This window comes from Periplaneta americana, chromosome 13, assembly GCF_040183065.1.
Source record: "Periplaneta americana isolate PAMFEO1 chromosome 13, P.americana_PAMFEO1_priV1, whole genome shotgun sequence".
Taxonomy (NCBI): domain Eukaryota; kingdom Metazoa; phylum Arthropoda; class Insecta; order Blattodea; family Blattidae; genus Periplaneta; species Periplaneta americana.
Window position 1 is genome coordinate 27180597 of NC_091129.1, and position 16141 is coordinate 27196737.

At 34.3% G+C, this 16141-nt stretch overlaps 1 protein-coding gene across 9 annotated transcripts in view; it reads right to left on the minus strand.

Moving 5' to 3' along the window:
* The window catches only part of sand (sandman), a 1680707-nt gene that overhangs the window by 135694 nt on the left and 1528872 nt on the right, over positions 1 to 16141 (minus strand). For all 9 annotated transcript variants that reach the window (XM_069842971.1, XM_069842966.1, XM_069842970.1 and 6 more), the window contains one exon: positions 2332 to 2507. In XM_069842971.1, coding sequence (XP_069699072.1) covers positions 2332 to 2507 — 176 coding nt within the window. The remainder of the gene's footprint in view (positions 1 to 2331; positions 2508 to 16141) is intronic.

Sequence of the window (16141 nt, forward strand, 5' to 3'; positions counted from 1 at the left end):
TAGGTTATAAAACTAATATTTTTGAAAAATCAACTACTATGAAATTGGTATTGTAACAATACAAAATATCTCCTAATATGAGCTGCTTTTTCCTTTCCTTTGCGTATGTCATAGCGGTCTGTTTATCTTCTGAGTCCTGTTTTGAAATAAGAAATGAGCTAAGAGATCACATCAGGAGGCGTGCTGTTCTTAATACACCAAATTCACAGTACTTTTTCCTTCTAAGACAGTAATTTTATGACCTGTGGTTATTGCAACAGAAGTCTTTCAGATATGTCTATATCTATCCCAAAATTCACTGATCTACGTCAATCCATTCTAAAGTTATTATATTTTTTCCTACAAAATATGTCAATAAGTGTCATAAGAGAGAAATTGTTATAATTATACTCCACAGTTTGGAATATAGACAGATTGGATTTCCAGGGACAATTCTTCTTTGAGACCGTAATGGGCCACGTGGCCTGATACTTGAAGGAATGAAGACGATGATGATGATGATGATGATGATGATGATGACGATGATGATGATGATGATGGTGATGATGGGTTTGTAGTAAAAACTACACTTTTCACAGGCATTTGGTCCCTGTGTAAACATCAGAGAGTTTAACATAAGTGAAACATAATTTATAAAGGGATGTCATTAAATTTTTGGTAGGGGCTGTATACCACTCTTCGTCACTGCCGTACTCCAAACTTGATCATGTTAAGGCGAGACTGTACTGAAAATCATGAAAATTTTCCAAAAAATATTTGTTGGCTATTTCATTTCTTTAGTATGTATACAGTAAAGGGATTTAGTTCAATTCTGAGTATAAATACATGTTTATTTATTTTTTTAAATTAAGGTTGTAATGCATTTAAAGAGGTGTAAGAATTATTATTTTATTATTTTTTTTACAAATTACTGATTAAATATCCAGTAACTATTTGTTCTTAATTGGTTCCCTGAAGTTACTATATTACTGTAGTTGAGGAGAATTTTTATAGCTATGTGTTACACAAATAATATTCATTATTATCCAGTTTTATGTTCAACTATGTAAGCAAGTTTCAATCCTGGTTGAGTGTAAGAGAAGGCCTTACGGCATTAACTCTGCCAGGTTAAATATAGCCATTATTATTATTATTATTATTATTATTATTATTATTATTATTATTATCATACTCTCAAATCCATTTTTCAGTAAGTTTATTTTTCTCGATTCAACACCAACTTTTTTAATGTCAAATATTAATCAATCTGGATGAAATTTTTACTCAAGTATTTATGAGATAGCTGCCTGTTTCTACGCATTTACTTTTTAAGAAATGCTACTAGTTTATTTTATTAATAATCTTTTCACGGATTATAGAAAAAAATAACACTTTCAAAATTTCAAAAAACATTTTTGGAAATAAATAAATGAGATATTTCATAAAATGAGAGCTTAGAAGTAAGTCTTCTGAATGTAACGAAGAAACAGGAAGCTTAAAAATTGATATAATCTACTACAAACTTGGGTTTGCAAATATTTATAAAAATACTTAAAAAATAAGAATCAAAAGCCAAAATCATTTGGGAGTTCAAAATTTGGCTTTTATTAGTACTTTACATAATAAATAATGTTTCATTTATTTTGACCTGCTGTTCACATTTTCTTATCTTTGTCTCTTTCTTTCTGTATGTTATATATTATGTCCGATTTCTACTTACTTGTTGTTTACATTTTATTATTATTATCTTATTCAGTTTTGTGTGTACTTTGTAAATTTGTAGTGTTTTCTGTAACGCAGTTTTACTCCTGGTTGAGTGTTAGAGAAGGCCGTATGGCCTTAACTCTGCCAGGTTAAATCATCATCATCATCATTATCATTATTATTATTATTATTATTATTATAAACATGCTTCCAAAGTTTAGTTAAAAAAAATGATTAGGAGGAAAATTGTAAATTTTATCAGAATGTTTCCTTTAATATCATTCAAATTTACGCCGGAATGGAACCCGAGACTGCGGACTAGTAAACCATTCCTCTAACATTATGCATCCCAATGGGCTGCATTAACACCATCACTTTTCAGACTTTTTATACTGAAGATAAAACGGTTGAAAACTAATACATTCTCTTTTCCCACTTACACAACTCATGTGATGCAGGTTGCATTACCGAATATAATGGGCGTTCGTCCATGCCTGCTTCGTGAGAAAACGCACATTTTCATTTGGAGGCGAGCGCAATCCATAAGCTGCAGTCAGGAGCCGCGTGGTTTCCCCCCCCCCCCCCATGCAATTAATAAAGCCTCGTTTTGACTCTGTACTACAAATCACAGCTTCTAGCGACACTTACCCCACCATGATCGTGAGACAGAGGGTGACGGGAACGGTGACCGTCTGGGGGTCGTACGGCTCTTCACCCCCGCCGCTGCTGGTCTCATCCCCCTCGCTGACGTCGTGCTCGGGCTCGCCTCCCCCTTGCTCCGGCCGCGTCGCTGTCGCGTTGTCGGCGCCCACCACGTACTGCACCTGTAACACAGCCGGCTTCACTGTCACGTTCTCGATGCGAAATAAAAAGAAGGGATGACAAAACTGTACAGTCCGGATCAATTACTTAATACCTGAAGGATAAAACATTACATTTTTCCCCTATTAGGCCTACTACAAATACTAGTGAATTATAGTGATTTTCTAGATGTCAGGTTGAACTTTCTTTTTATTCATTTCACTTTATTTATTTACTAGCCATACCCATGCGCTCCGCTGCACCCGTTAGAAATAAATATAAAGTAATTACATAATTAAAATAGAACATTTGGTCCAGGGAACATTCGTGTCTGATAGAAGAATAAATCGTTTAATATGCTACTTAATTTAAATTGTATTTAAATGATTAAAATGCGATCATTTTGGTCCAGAGACTACTCATTTGGTGCAAATATAATTCGTTTAACATTTTTCTAAATTAGTCTTGAATGTCTCCTTTAATAAATCACTCCAAATTAATAGAGTTCATTGTGTACGGAGATTATTTTTATGTTAACCTTACTGTGCATCTTTTATTTTTTGTTAAGTTTATTTTATTCACACCTTAACATCTGTGGTCATGTCGCGTGTTTAGAATGCGTGGGTACATCAGCAGGCCGTTTTTACTCTTGTTGAGTTCCTGTTTCTATTTTATGTTGTAGATGGCTTGTGTTCATGTAACTGATTATAGACTTTGATTAATGTTTTTGGTATTGGTAATTGAGGCGGTGATGAATAATGGCATGTATCTTTCCAATCCGGCATTTGCCTTTATGACTAAGGGAAATCACGAAAAACCTCAGTCAGATTGGTCGGCCACGGGTTTTGAACCCGGGACCCCCGAATGCGTGTCTCAAGTGCTACTGCCTGAGCCAACCCGCTCGGTTGTATATCATTGTTTATGCAAATAAAAAATCGAGGTTACCCTATATAAATATTATTTTAAGAAACACAGGAAACGAATATGGGTAAATTATGAGCGCAGGAACGCCATTTCATGACACCTTGTAAAATACCTCAGCTCCAGTGATCTCTATGGTAAAATGAGTGTATAAAATTAGAGTATTTTATGTGGACCAAATAAAGTTGCAAGAATCAAGTTATACAATATTTCAACAGAATATCAAGTTTTCTATGCGTACAGATTTCTTTTCATCTTACTTCAGTCCTCATTTGTAGCATTACATCCATCTAGAGAAACTATAAATTTCAAATAGTGAACGTTAATTAGCTTCTGAGATTACTTCATACAAACACACAAAATATTCTCTGTACATTAATATTGATAAACGTCAAGGCCGCCTTAAATAGACGGAGTCATTTGTTTTGATTTCATTGTAGCCATCGTCGTCGTTCCTGCAATAACTCCTATGTCACATATCGATTTTCAGATTTTTGCTCTATTAAATAACTCAAATAGTGATGCAGCAAATAATACAATCTACTATATATAACTTAATTATATTTCTTTCTTTCGAAAATGTAAGAATTCACGATCTCCTATGCACTACTGCCATAGAATGAATAAATTTTTCTTCCTACTAAAAAATTAAATATTTTGCACATAGAAGTTACGGAACAACGACACTATAATCTGAGGCGGCGGTGGAAATGTATTGTATTGTTATTTTAAAACTCATGTATATCCTTAAATATCAGTCCTATCAAACTTTTGCCCGGAATAAAACTTAACGCAAATCATTTGTAAAGAAACTTTTGTTATATAACAATTTTCACAAAAAACAATAATAAGCGAGATATATCGGTTTATTTAATTCAGGCCCCCTTATAACCCCCCTTTTAAATAACGTATTTTGAATGCCATATAGCCTAAAATCTAAGTTACAACGAACGTAATTTATATTCCAATTTTCATCGAAATTCGTTCAGCCATTATCGCGAGAAAAGGTAAAAAAATTCAGACAGACAGACAGACAGACTTAAATATCAATCCTTTCAAAATTTTTCCTGTAATAAAACGTATCGGAAATCACTTTTAAAGAAACGTTTGTTATGTAACATTTTTCACAAGAATCAATAATAAGCAAGATATTTCGGTTTATTTAATTCAGGCCCCCTTATAACCCCCCTTTTAAATAAAGTATTTTGAATACTATATAGCCTAAAATCTAAGTTACAACAAATTTAATTTATGTTCCAATTTTCATCCAAATCCGTTCAGCCATTATCGCTTGAAAAGGTGACAAACATCCAAACAGACAGACAGACAGACAGACAGACAGACAGACATACAAACAAAAAAAAGCGATTATCGGTTTCTAGATGATTAATTGTACATGTTAACACCAATTATTTATGGAAAAGCGAAAATTACCAGAAAAATTTCGCTTAAAGATTTATTATTAGTATAGATATACTACTAGGTTCAAAAAGTTCCCGGAATTTTACTACCATTTTTCGTATTAATATATAACAAGGGATATTATACATTTGTTTTGTTGGTAACATTCATGATGTCATTTCCTTAAAGTTTGCTGATAATGGCAATTATTGGTTTTGAGTTGTAGGCAATTGTTTATCATTGTGTTTTGTTTGTTCGTCGCATTTTGTAATTATGTCCACAGAGCAAAGTACAAACATCAAGTTCTGTGTTTTGCTGGGGACATGATCAGTATGGCTGATGAAGATGGTGATTTCTTAAACAAAATGAAACTGGTGCTACTTGTACGACCCAGTCCCTAAACGACAGTCATCAGAGTGGAAATCGAAAACATCTCCTCGGAAGCAAAAATTTCCTAGGGACACTTCCAAAGGCAAAGTTATTTTAAATGTTATGTTTTATTTAACGACGCTCGCAACTGCAGAGGTTATATCAGCATCGCCGGATGTGCCGGAATTTTGTCCCGCAGGAGTTCTTTCACATGCCAGTAAATCTACTGACATGAGCCTGTCGCATTTAAGCACACTTAAAGCAAAGTTATGTTGGAAGTTTTCTTCGACTCTCAGGGTCTCATGCACCATGAGTTCATTCCAGAAGGTCGTACTGTAACGAAAGAATTGTAAGTAGAAACCCTCCGTCGCCTCTGGGACGCAGTGAGAAGGAAACGTCCAGAAAAGTGGGTAGAAAACAACTGGTTCCTTATGCATGACAATGCACCTGCTCATCGCGCAATTATTGTAAAGAATTTTCTTGCCAGGCACAACATAACTGCTTTGGATCACCCACCATACTCTCCTGATCTCTCACCACATGATTACTTTCTGTTTCCCCGTCTGAAAAGTCATCTGAAAGGACGGAGATTCAATGCTGAAGAGGTTATCGCAAACGCGACGAGAGCACTAAGACGGGTTTCACAAAATGGCTTCCAGGCCTGCTTCCAGGAACTCTACACGCGTTGGCAAAAGTATGTTGTTGCGGAAGGCAACTATTTTGAAGGGAATGCTGTAGAATAGTGTTTAAGGTACGTTGTTTCTATGATGCTAGCAAATTCCGGGAACTTTTTGAACCTAGTATGTATATAGATGATAGTGTAGAATTTGAAGAGATGCCTTCAGAATTTCCATTACAATCTTCAGAACGTTGCGATAGTTGTTTTCTTTACGGTCCGACAAGGTTTAATAAATTAGTGTGAGAAATGCAGCTTTGCCAATTTAAGGGTTTATATATATATATATATATATATATATATATATATATATATATATATATATGACTAGCCATTCCTGTACGCTCCGCTGCACCCGTTAGAAATAAACATAAAGTAATTACATAATTAAAATAGGACATTTGTTTTAGGGAACATTCGAGTTTGATAGAAGGATAAACCGTTTATTATGTTACTTAATTTAAATTTCATTAAAAAATTAAAATGCGATGATTTTGAACCAGAGACCACTAATATGGTCATAAAAATTATTTTAGGAAATACAGGAAATGAATGTACAGAACAGCATATCAAGTTTTCTGTGCATAAGAAGCTATTTTAATCTTACCTGTCCTTGATTCACTCAGAAGTTACTGTAATAACATTATAGCATTATGTCCATCTAGAGAAACTACACTTTCCAATAGTGAATTAATAATTAATTAATCAAATCGGTTAATTTAGCTTCTGATATTACTTTATACAAACACAGAAACATTCTCTGTAGGCTATGTTTCATAGCTTTCGATTGTTGTTGTCCAAAACCCCTTATAGACGAAGTCATTTGTTTTTTATTTCATTACACCGCCTTAGATGGCGTTGTTATTGTCAATTTGAAGCTCATTTATCTCATTAAATAGGAGGCCTATCAAAATTTTGCATAGAATAAAACTTATCGGAAATTGTTTTTGAAGAAACGTTCGTTATGTAATATTTTTCATGAAAATTAAGAAGAAGGGAGATATTTCTATTTATTTAATTCAAGCCCCCTTATAACCCCCCTTTTAAATAAAATATTTTGAATGTCATATAGCCTAATTCTAACTTACAACAAACTTCGTTTATATTCCAATTTTCATATAAATCGGTTCAGCCATTATCGCGTGAAAAGGTAACAAACATCCAGACAGACAGACATACAAACAAAAATTTTCAAAGAAGCGATTTTCGGTTTCAGGGCGGTTAATTATATATGTTAGGACCAATTATTTTTGGAAAATCGAAAATTACCAGAAAAATTTCGGCTACAGATTTATTAGTATAGGCAGATTTCTTATTGAACATAACAGGCAAAACTCTATTACAATATTCAAAACTGAATCATGGAAGACCCTTTCAGGACGGGGAAAAGGTGTTGAGATGTATAGCGAAGTAACAGCCGCCAACAGTTGGATTGCAAACAAGAAAGGACTTTCGTCTAGTGAATGGATATATAGCCTGAAAATGACAGCAAATTTAGTAGCTGTTCGTTCCGTTCCCGGCAGATCTCTCGACGGTACCCGGTGCAGACATGGCTGCCCGGAGATTGAAACTTTAACACACGTCTTGGGATTCTGTGAACAGGGATTGCTCTTGAGGAACTCTAAGACATCATCTTGTAAGATCCAAAATTGCTGCCGCATTAAGAAATAAGGGCTGGATAGTAGAAGGAGAAATCTCCCGTCTAGCTGAAAATGGGTCAACGAGACGAGTAGACATTTTAGCGTATAATGCTGACACTAAACAGAGCATCATTGTGGACCCCACGATACGTTTTGAAGTAGAATGTCATCAGTCAGCCGAGGTCCACCTTGAGAAGAAGTCGATCTATGAGCCTACAGTCAACTATTTCAAGGTGAAAAATGCTTTAATTCACGTTGAGATATTCGGCTTTCTCTTAGGTGCTCGAGGGACTATATCGGCTTTTTTCGAAGAATTTCGACGGCATTTTTCTCTGCCAATATCTCTGAGGGATGACATTGTGATAATTGTGTTAAAAAAATTCTGCCAAATCCTAATTAATCAAATGGTGCCACATTAATAGCAATTTACTTTTTCACGCCCTTTTCTTTGTTTCCCTTCTTTAAAATTTAGTAGCTATGTTTACATATGTATAATAATTTTTTTTAGGATATACTGAGTCCGTAAGGGCTACCCTCAATAGGGGGCAGTTTAATATATATATATATATATATATATATATATATATATATATATATATATATATATATAACATAAACAAGGAAAAGGAAACATGCACTTATTAACAACTGAAAGAAAATAGAAAAAAGAGGAAGAAAAAAAGAGAAGAGAAATTGAAAGAAGGTGTGAAAGTAGCTTCAAATTAACTAACAACAATATTCTGTAAAATATGATAACAAATATTTCTGTATCTACTGAAATTCATATTGAAAATATCAACATTCGCATGAGGATGTAATTTATTGTATAACTGTAACATTTGGAAAACTGGGGAATTTTTGTGGGATTCAGTATTTGCCCTTGGTATGTAAAATAAATTTGGAAATTTCGTATTAAGATTAGGTGCATATAATGTTATATAATAAAATAAACCAACACAGTCCGACTTATTGGTAATAATTTTATAAAGAAAGTTTAAAGATTGACAATTCGTCCAATTTGCAAACTAGTAAAATGGAAATGTTGAAGCACTGTAGCATAGGCCTAACTCCCATAAGTAGGATAATTATTATAAAGTATGTAATATAACCATTTTAGAAATTTATTTTGAATTCTTTCTAGTAAAAAAATATATTTGTTAGTAACTGGGTTTCGAATTTCGAGTCCTGACAAATATTATAATTGGAAGTTATTTTCTAACTGTTATGTTGGCAGCAATAATTTTGGTTTGCAGTGGAAGGAATCTGATGAAATGGAGGTACCAATCTAAAGTTGTGAAATTTGAACTTAATTAATAACACAGGCCTGTAAAATTATCGGCCATAAAAGATTTTTTAAAACTATATGTCACATTTAGGTCCTTATACTCACCCTCTTTCACAATAGCCCTGCCAAGACTCTGGAATTCGTTACCTGCTAGCATCAGGGACTTTCGAAATAAAATTGAATTCAAACGCAAACTTACTAGGCACTTGGTCAGTAATTTAGACTCGTTCAAACATGGCTTCTTGTAAATAGTTCTCTTAATCTATCACAAAATATCTCTATATATGGTAATTTCATCACTATAGAATTTTGTTATTCTAGGTTTCATTTGTAATTTAGTAAATACAAAAATATTTTTTGTTCTCAACTTATATGATAAATTGTCTAGCTTTCATTAATCAGGTAATCTTGTCGTACTTTACATTTTATTGTAATTGTAATTGTAAATTTAATATTAATTGTAATTTTATTCTTCATATTATAGTTGTAATCCCCTGGTAGAGGGGCAGAGAAGGACTGATGACCTTATCTCTACCAGGTTAAATAAATAAATACTACTAATACTAATTTATGGTTTCTTGGGGAGCCGAATCCAAAACAGGCATCATATTTTCTCCATCACGTACCATTATAAAATTTTCCTAAATATTTATGCTAAATTAAGGTTCCTTGGGGTTCTGAATCCAAAACTGATCCCATATTTTCTCTATCACGTACCTTTATGAAATCTTCTCTAAATATTTATGCTACATTTATGGTTTGTTGAGATCCCGAATCCAAAAGTGACATATTTTCTCTACCACGTACCATTATAAAATCTTTTCTAAATATTTATGCTACATTTATGGTTGTTTGGTGTGTTGAATCCAAATTGACTTCATATTGTCTCTATCACGAACCATTATAAAGCTTTCTTAAATATTTGTCCTACATTTATAGTTCTTTGGGGTCCTGAATCCAAAACTGATCTCATATTTTCTCTATCACGTACTATTATAAAAACGTTTCTAAATATTTATGCTACATTTATGGTTTCTTAAGATGGTGAATACAAAACTGACCTCATATTTTCTGTATCACGTACCATTATAAAAACTTTTCTAGATATTTATCCTACATTTATGGTTTCTTGGGATGCTATAATCCAAAACTGACCTCATATTTTCCATATCACATACCATTATAAAAACTTTTCTAAAATATCCTACATTTATGGTTTCTTGGGGTCATGAATCCAAAATTGACCTCATATTTTCTCTACCATGTACAATTTTAAAAGCATTTATAAATATTTATACTATATTTATGGATTCTTCGGGTGCTGAATCCAGAACTGACCTCATATTTTCTCTATCACGTACAATTATAAAAACTTTTCTATACATTTATGCTACATTTATGGCTTCTTGGGGTGATGAATCCAAAACTGACCTCATATTTTCTCTATCACGTACCATTATAAAAACATTTCTAGATATCTATATCACATTTATAAGTTCTTGGTGAGCTGAATCCAAACTGATCTCATATTTTCTCTATACGTTCCATTATGAAAGCTTTTCTAAATATTTATGCTACATTTATGTTTTCTTGGGGTGATGAATCCAAAACTGATCTCATATTTTCTCTATCACGTACCATTATAAAAACTTTTCTGAATATTTATGCTACATTTATACTTTGTTAGGATGCTGAATCCAAAGCTGACCCCAAATTATCTCTATCATGTACCATTATGAAAACTTCTCTAAATATTTAAGTTACGTTTATGTTTTCTTGGGGTGCCGAATCCAGAACTGACCTCATATTTTCTCTATCATGTAGTATCACAAAAGCTTTTCAAAATATTTATGCTACATTTATGATCTGTTGGGGTGCTGAATCCAAACCTGATCTCACATTTTCTGTATCACGTACCATTATAAAAACTTTTCTAAATATTTATGCTACATAAGTTATGTGTCCAGCGTAGAAAATAAGATACCAATTAGAAATATTAGTTCATTCGATTTCTTAATAGTCCCTTGAACTTCCAAGCAACCAAGTTCGAATGTATCTACTACTAAGTAATAAGGAGTCAACGAAATATCGTAGACGAAAATAAAATTATTACTTCTTATGAATGGGACTTTGTATACAATATTAAAAAAGATATGGCAATAAAATGGAGTAGTGTAGATGTCTGTGCCATAAGTAATTATTAGGTTGCGTAAATTTTTCACAGCACTCAATAATTGGTAAAGGCCAATTCACACGGGAATAGTTTACAGGAGTCAAGTGCTTGAAGCAAGTAGACTTTCCTTCGACTTTCCCCGTGTGATATGGTCGAGAGAGTCACGTTGTTAGCAAATAAGACTCTGGTACGTAGACGTCCCCGTCTATTACAAGTTCGGAAAGCAGAGCGGAGATTTTAACAGAAAGAAACACGGCATCTCCGTCGAGTATCGGGGAATTTACAGCAAAAAAGCAATACTGACAGTTTATAGAGTGCATTATCTTCTACTCTTGCTACATATCGTCCGAGAACCCTCATCGTTCAATGAACTGAAGTCAGTAGATGTTGATTTCCCGAGCCACCAATCAGGGTGCAGAGCTGGCCGCCTACTTGAAGATGACGCTCATTGAAACGACACGTTGCATGAAGTTCCTATCAGCGACAGTGGTGTTAAATTGAGGAACATTTTTAATCATATTAGTGTAATTGTAAATTATGTTTTATTTAACGATACTCGCAACTGCCGAGATTATATCAGCGTCGTTGGTGTGCCGGAATTTTATCCCGCAGGAGTTCTTTTACACGCCAATAAATCTACTGACATGAACCTATCGCATTTAAGCACACTTAAATGCCATCGACCTGGGCCGAGATCGAACCCACAACCTAGGACACAGAAGGCCAGTACTCTACCGACTGAGCCACAGAGGGTGACAACCATATTAGTGTCTTTAGAACATTAAGCTCTCTTGAATTATGGATAAAATACAAATAAATTCTTCTCAAGGTCTTGATGAGGGGATTTGAGAAGGCGTCTCCCAATGTGAATATCCATCGGAGATATATCCATCCACTAATTTTCCTATATCGCATCGTCAATACTTCTTCGCCTAACTATCTCTCGGTGCGTTTTAATTTCTTATCCTCTTATCACAGCATGGGTACTCTTTCTAAAAATGACCCTTTATTATCTATGCCTTGCCATAAAACAGCTCACTATTCTTCCTCTTTCACAGTATCAGCAATTCGTTTCTAGTACTCCCTACCCACCTCCCTCAGGAACTGTCGAACGATATTGCAATTTAAAAGTGAATTGTTTAAACACGTGACCAGTATTCAGGTTTAATTCTCCTTTGTGTGTACATGTGTATGTATGTAATTTTCCTCTGTGTTGTATAGTTATAATTTACATTTGAATTTTTTATTCTTGTAATTTGTAATTTTGGCTCACCTACCGCTTGCATATTCATTGAGTGTAACTTCTAGCCTTATATTATTTCGTAATTATTATTTAGTATGTGCGCATTATTTTACTCGACATGTGCTTGTATAACTATATAAATTTTCATTAGTGTTCTTTAAATATTACTCTGTTAAAATTGTATCAGCTTCTTTTGTTTCTGGCTAATTGGAAGAGAAGGCCTGATGGTCTAAACTTCGCCAGAATAAATAAATAGATATTATTATTATTAAAAAAAGTCCTACTGGCATTAGCTCTGCCAGATTAAATAAACTATTATTATTATTATTATTATTATTATTATTATTATTATTATTATTTACCAAATTCCGATTATAACTATGAGATTAAATGCAATTATTTCAATTGCGGTAGTTTGTTCACCAGACGTCAGGATCTTGATTATTTATTTTTTTGCAAAGTCATTAAGGGTGATATTGATTGTGAATCTTTCATAAGCAATATCAGTCTTCGTATTCCTGCTAATGGTTTAAGATTTCATAAATTGTTTTATAATAAGAATCCTAAATCTCTCTCTCTCCGGTCTGCAGATGCATTAAATATGCTAATTTGCATGGATTCAACTTGGATCCATTTAATGTGTAGTATATCTTTGAGTTTTAACTCACTGATCTAATTTTAATAATTATTTGTCCATATATTTCTTGCATTTGGTCTATTGATTCATGTAGACCATTCCATTATTGCAATTCTCATTGTACTAATTTTATAATTTTATAATTATTATTTGATCAATGATTGATGTAGACCATTATATTGTTTGTATTTCATCTCATTGCCATTTTCTATCATTCATTCTCATCATCATTTGTTGTTTTGTTCTGTTTTGTATCGTGCAAAACTGTAATTGGCCTTGTGCTGTTGTTTTTGCACGTTAATATTCTAAATAAATAAATAAATAAATAAATTATTATTATTACAAATCATATAATCCGATTCGAAGGCCAGATTGCTCTCGCGATGGCGACCTCCGGTATAGGGACAACGTTGCTTCCGGGCGAAAAGATTGCTCATTTCGTCTTCAAAATTACTATCAATCTGGATTCCAAAACGAGTCCAGTGTGACATATCTCACCAATAGAGCAGAAGTAAGATATGTGTATATATATATATATATATATATATATATATATATATATATGATGGCCCACTGAACTCTTTCACGTCCGATAACGTGTGAAATATTTCAGATACCGGTATACACAAGCTGACAATTACAAGTTAAATTACAACGAAGGGGACATCTAATACACGTAATATATTTCTTTTTACATGAAATAATTTTCAAGTTATTAGAGTCAACTTTCTATTTTTAACGGGAACAAATGCAAATGTTGCATTATCTCTGTCTAATAGCAACTGCCTATTTTACAGACTGTTTGAATGTCACCGGTAAGAGTAAACAGAAACAAAGTCTGACGCACCCTTCCTTATAATTTTCACTTAATTCAAGATCGAACACACCTATAGTACTGTACACTACCCAATACAACCCTTATTTCTTCAATTCTGTACTGAACAATTGAAATATAAGACATCGGCGAGAATTCTGATTACACACCGGAGATTTTGTTTTTGGTTTTTGAGAATAAAAGTTTACTTTTTTATTGTACAATACTTTTATGCCTCGCTTCACGCTTACAGACGTAGGAAAACTAGAATAATATTATTCTATAGAGCACATCTAGGTTAGAAAGCGGCTCGGTTAGAAAAGCCAACGTACTATGGTAGGAACGATCATGATTTTAAAATCAAATGTAGGAAATAGAAACCGAATGTAGGTAAATTCTCATTTTTAAATAGAACTATAAATGATTCGAATGACCTACCTGCAGCGGTCTTTGAGAGCTGTCCTTCCTTAGGGAGATTCAAGAATAATTTAAAAAGTTATGTATAAAGTGAAAATTAAAATTAAGGTGACATTTAACATTTAATTTTTTAAGGTGACATGTATTTATTTAGCCTGACGAGTTACTTTCTTGGTTTGAATTGTAAATTATTTAAAAATAGCGTGTAAGAGGGCCTTAGACTAGAAATGTTTAGTTTAAATGTAGTTCTGTTTATAAGTACAGTATACATAAGGGTGTAATTATTTGACTTATTTGAACTGTTGTATGGATGACGAGAGAACTAAAAAGAAGAATTGCATCAGCATGGAGAGCTTTTTGGTTACTGCAATTCATACTCCTTGACAAGAAACTGAACCGCAAACTAAAGCTGGAGGTGCTGCAATCCTGTATCCTCCCAACCTTACTGTACGGCTGGAAACTGACCGTGAACCAGAAGACGCAGATTCAGATCTGCCAGCGCAAAATGGAGAGGAAAATCCTAGGACTCTCCCTCCGAGACAAGATTTCCAACACCAGACTCAAGCAGATGACAAACACCAGAGACATGGCACACCAAGGGGAACGCCTGAAATGGAAATGGGGAGGCCACGTGTCGAGACTCCAAGGCTGCAGATGGGCGCATATTTCCACCACGTGGGACCCACGCATCGGGAGGCGAAACCGAGGAAGACCTGGGACCAGATGGGCGGACTTCTTCAAGAGCCTAGCCGGACCCCTGTGGTCCAGAACAGCCAAGAACCGAGAAGAATGGAGGTCGCTACAGTTTGCAAGTATCGAGTGAGAGTGCAAGTGTACACACACGAACGACGAACAAAACTTATATAGAACTGGACCTACCGTCATGCGGATTAGCTCACCGCATGATCTCTAAAGAGCTCCCCTTTTAGGAGGCCATAGCCCTTCACGGGAAATCCAAAGGCTATTTCATTCATTCATTCATTCATTCATTCATTCATTCATTCATTCATTCATTCATTCATTCATCAGTGAAGCGAGGTGAGTCAGTGAAGTTATGGTTTTACAGTGCAGTGAACAGTTCCGATCAGTGATAATTTATAGCGTCAATGAAATGTGTTCTATAGTGTCAGTGAAATGTGTCCTAAAGTGTCAGTGAAATGCGTCATAGTGCCACTACAGTGAGTGAGATGAGAGTAAAGTGAAAGACTATTGAAACTTATGTAGGGCCTATACGTAATTATGTAGGTTGTAATGTAAAATTAGATATTTTATTTATATTTTTTTATTATTATCGTGTTAAATTATATTGTGTATTCTTATTGTATTGTGTATTGTATAAGTGTATTGTGTATTGTAAATTTATTGTGTATTGCTTATAATTTTATTGTGTATTGTTTATATTGTGTATACCACTGCCACTGGGTGCTTGCCCACTTGCAGTGTGAATAAATACATACATACATTCATTCACCATTTGCAACATTTCCATATCACAGGGTGTCCGGGAAAGACCTGACGAAAAAGAAGTAATTATATATCTGAAACTATTACAGTTATTACCTAATTCTTTTCACAGTTAGAAAGAGAAACTCAATAAGTTTTTTTTTACCTAGCAGCATGTTACGCGATTGCGCATACCATTGCGTGAGAGAAAACAAGAAAAAGCTCATTCTGCGTAGTGTATGTAGTCAGTCCTTCTCTGAGAGCTGGAAATGCAAGTTGTACGTGTACCATGTGAACAGCCGAACAATGTTTACCACAGTAGAAAAAAAGCAGAATGCGTTTTATGGCTGACTGAATTTAAGTCGACCAAGCGTGTACAACGTCGTTTCCAAACGGACAAGAGATTACAGTGACAGATAACACATACCTGGATATACTGCGAAATTACGCTGTCCCACAACTGCCACCAGAACTGTGTTTCAACAACCTCCCATATTATACTAACCATGTGCGCGCTTTCCTCTATGACACGTTCCTTGACCGTTGGACTGGGACCTACACCATGACCGCCACGGTCACCGGACATGACCCCATTGGACTTCTTTCTGTGGAGTTTTTCTGAAAGACAAGTGTATCGC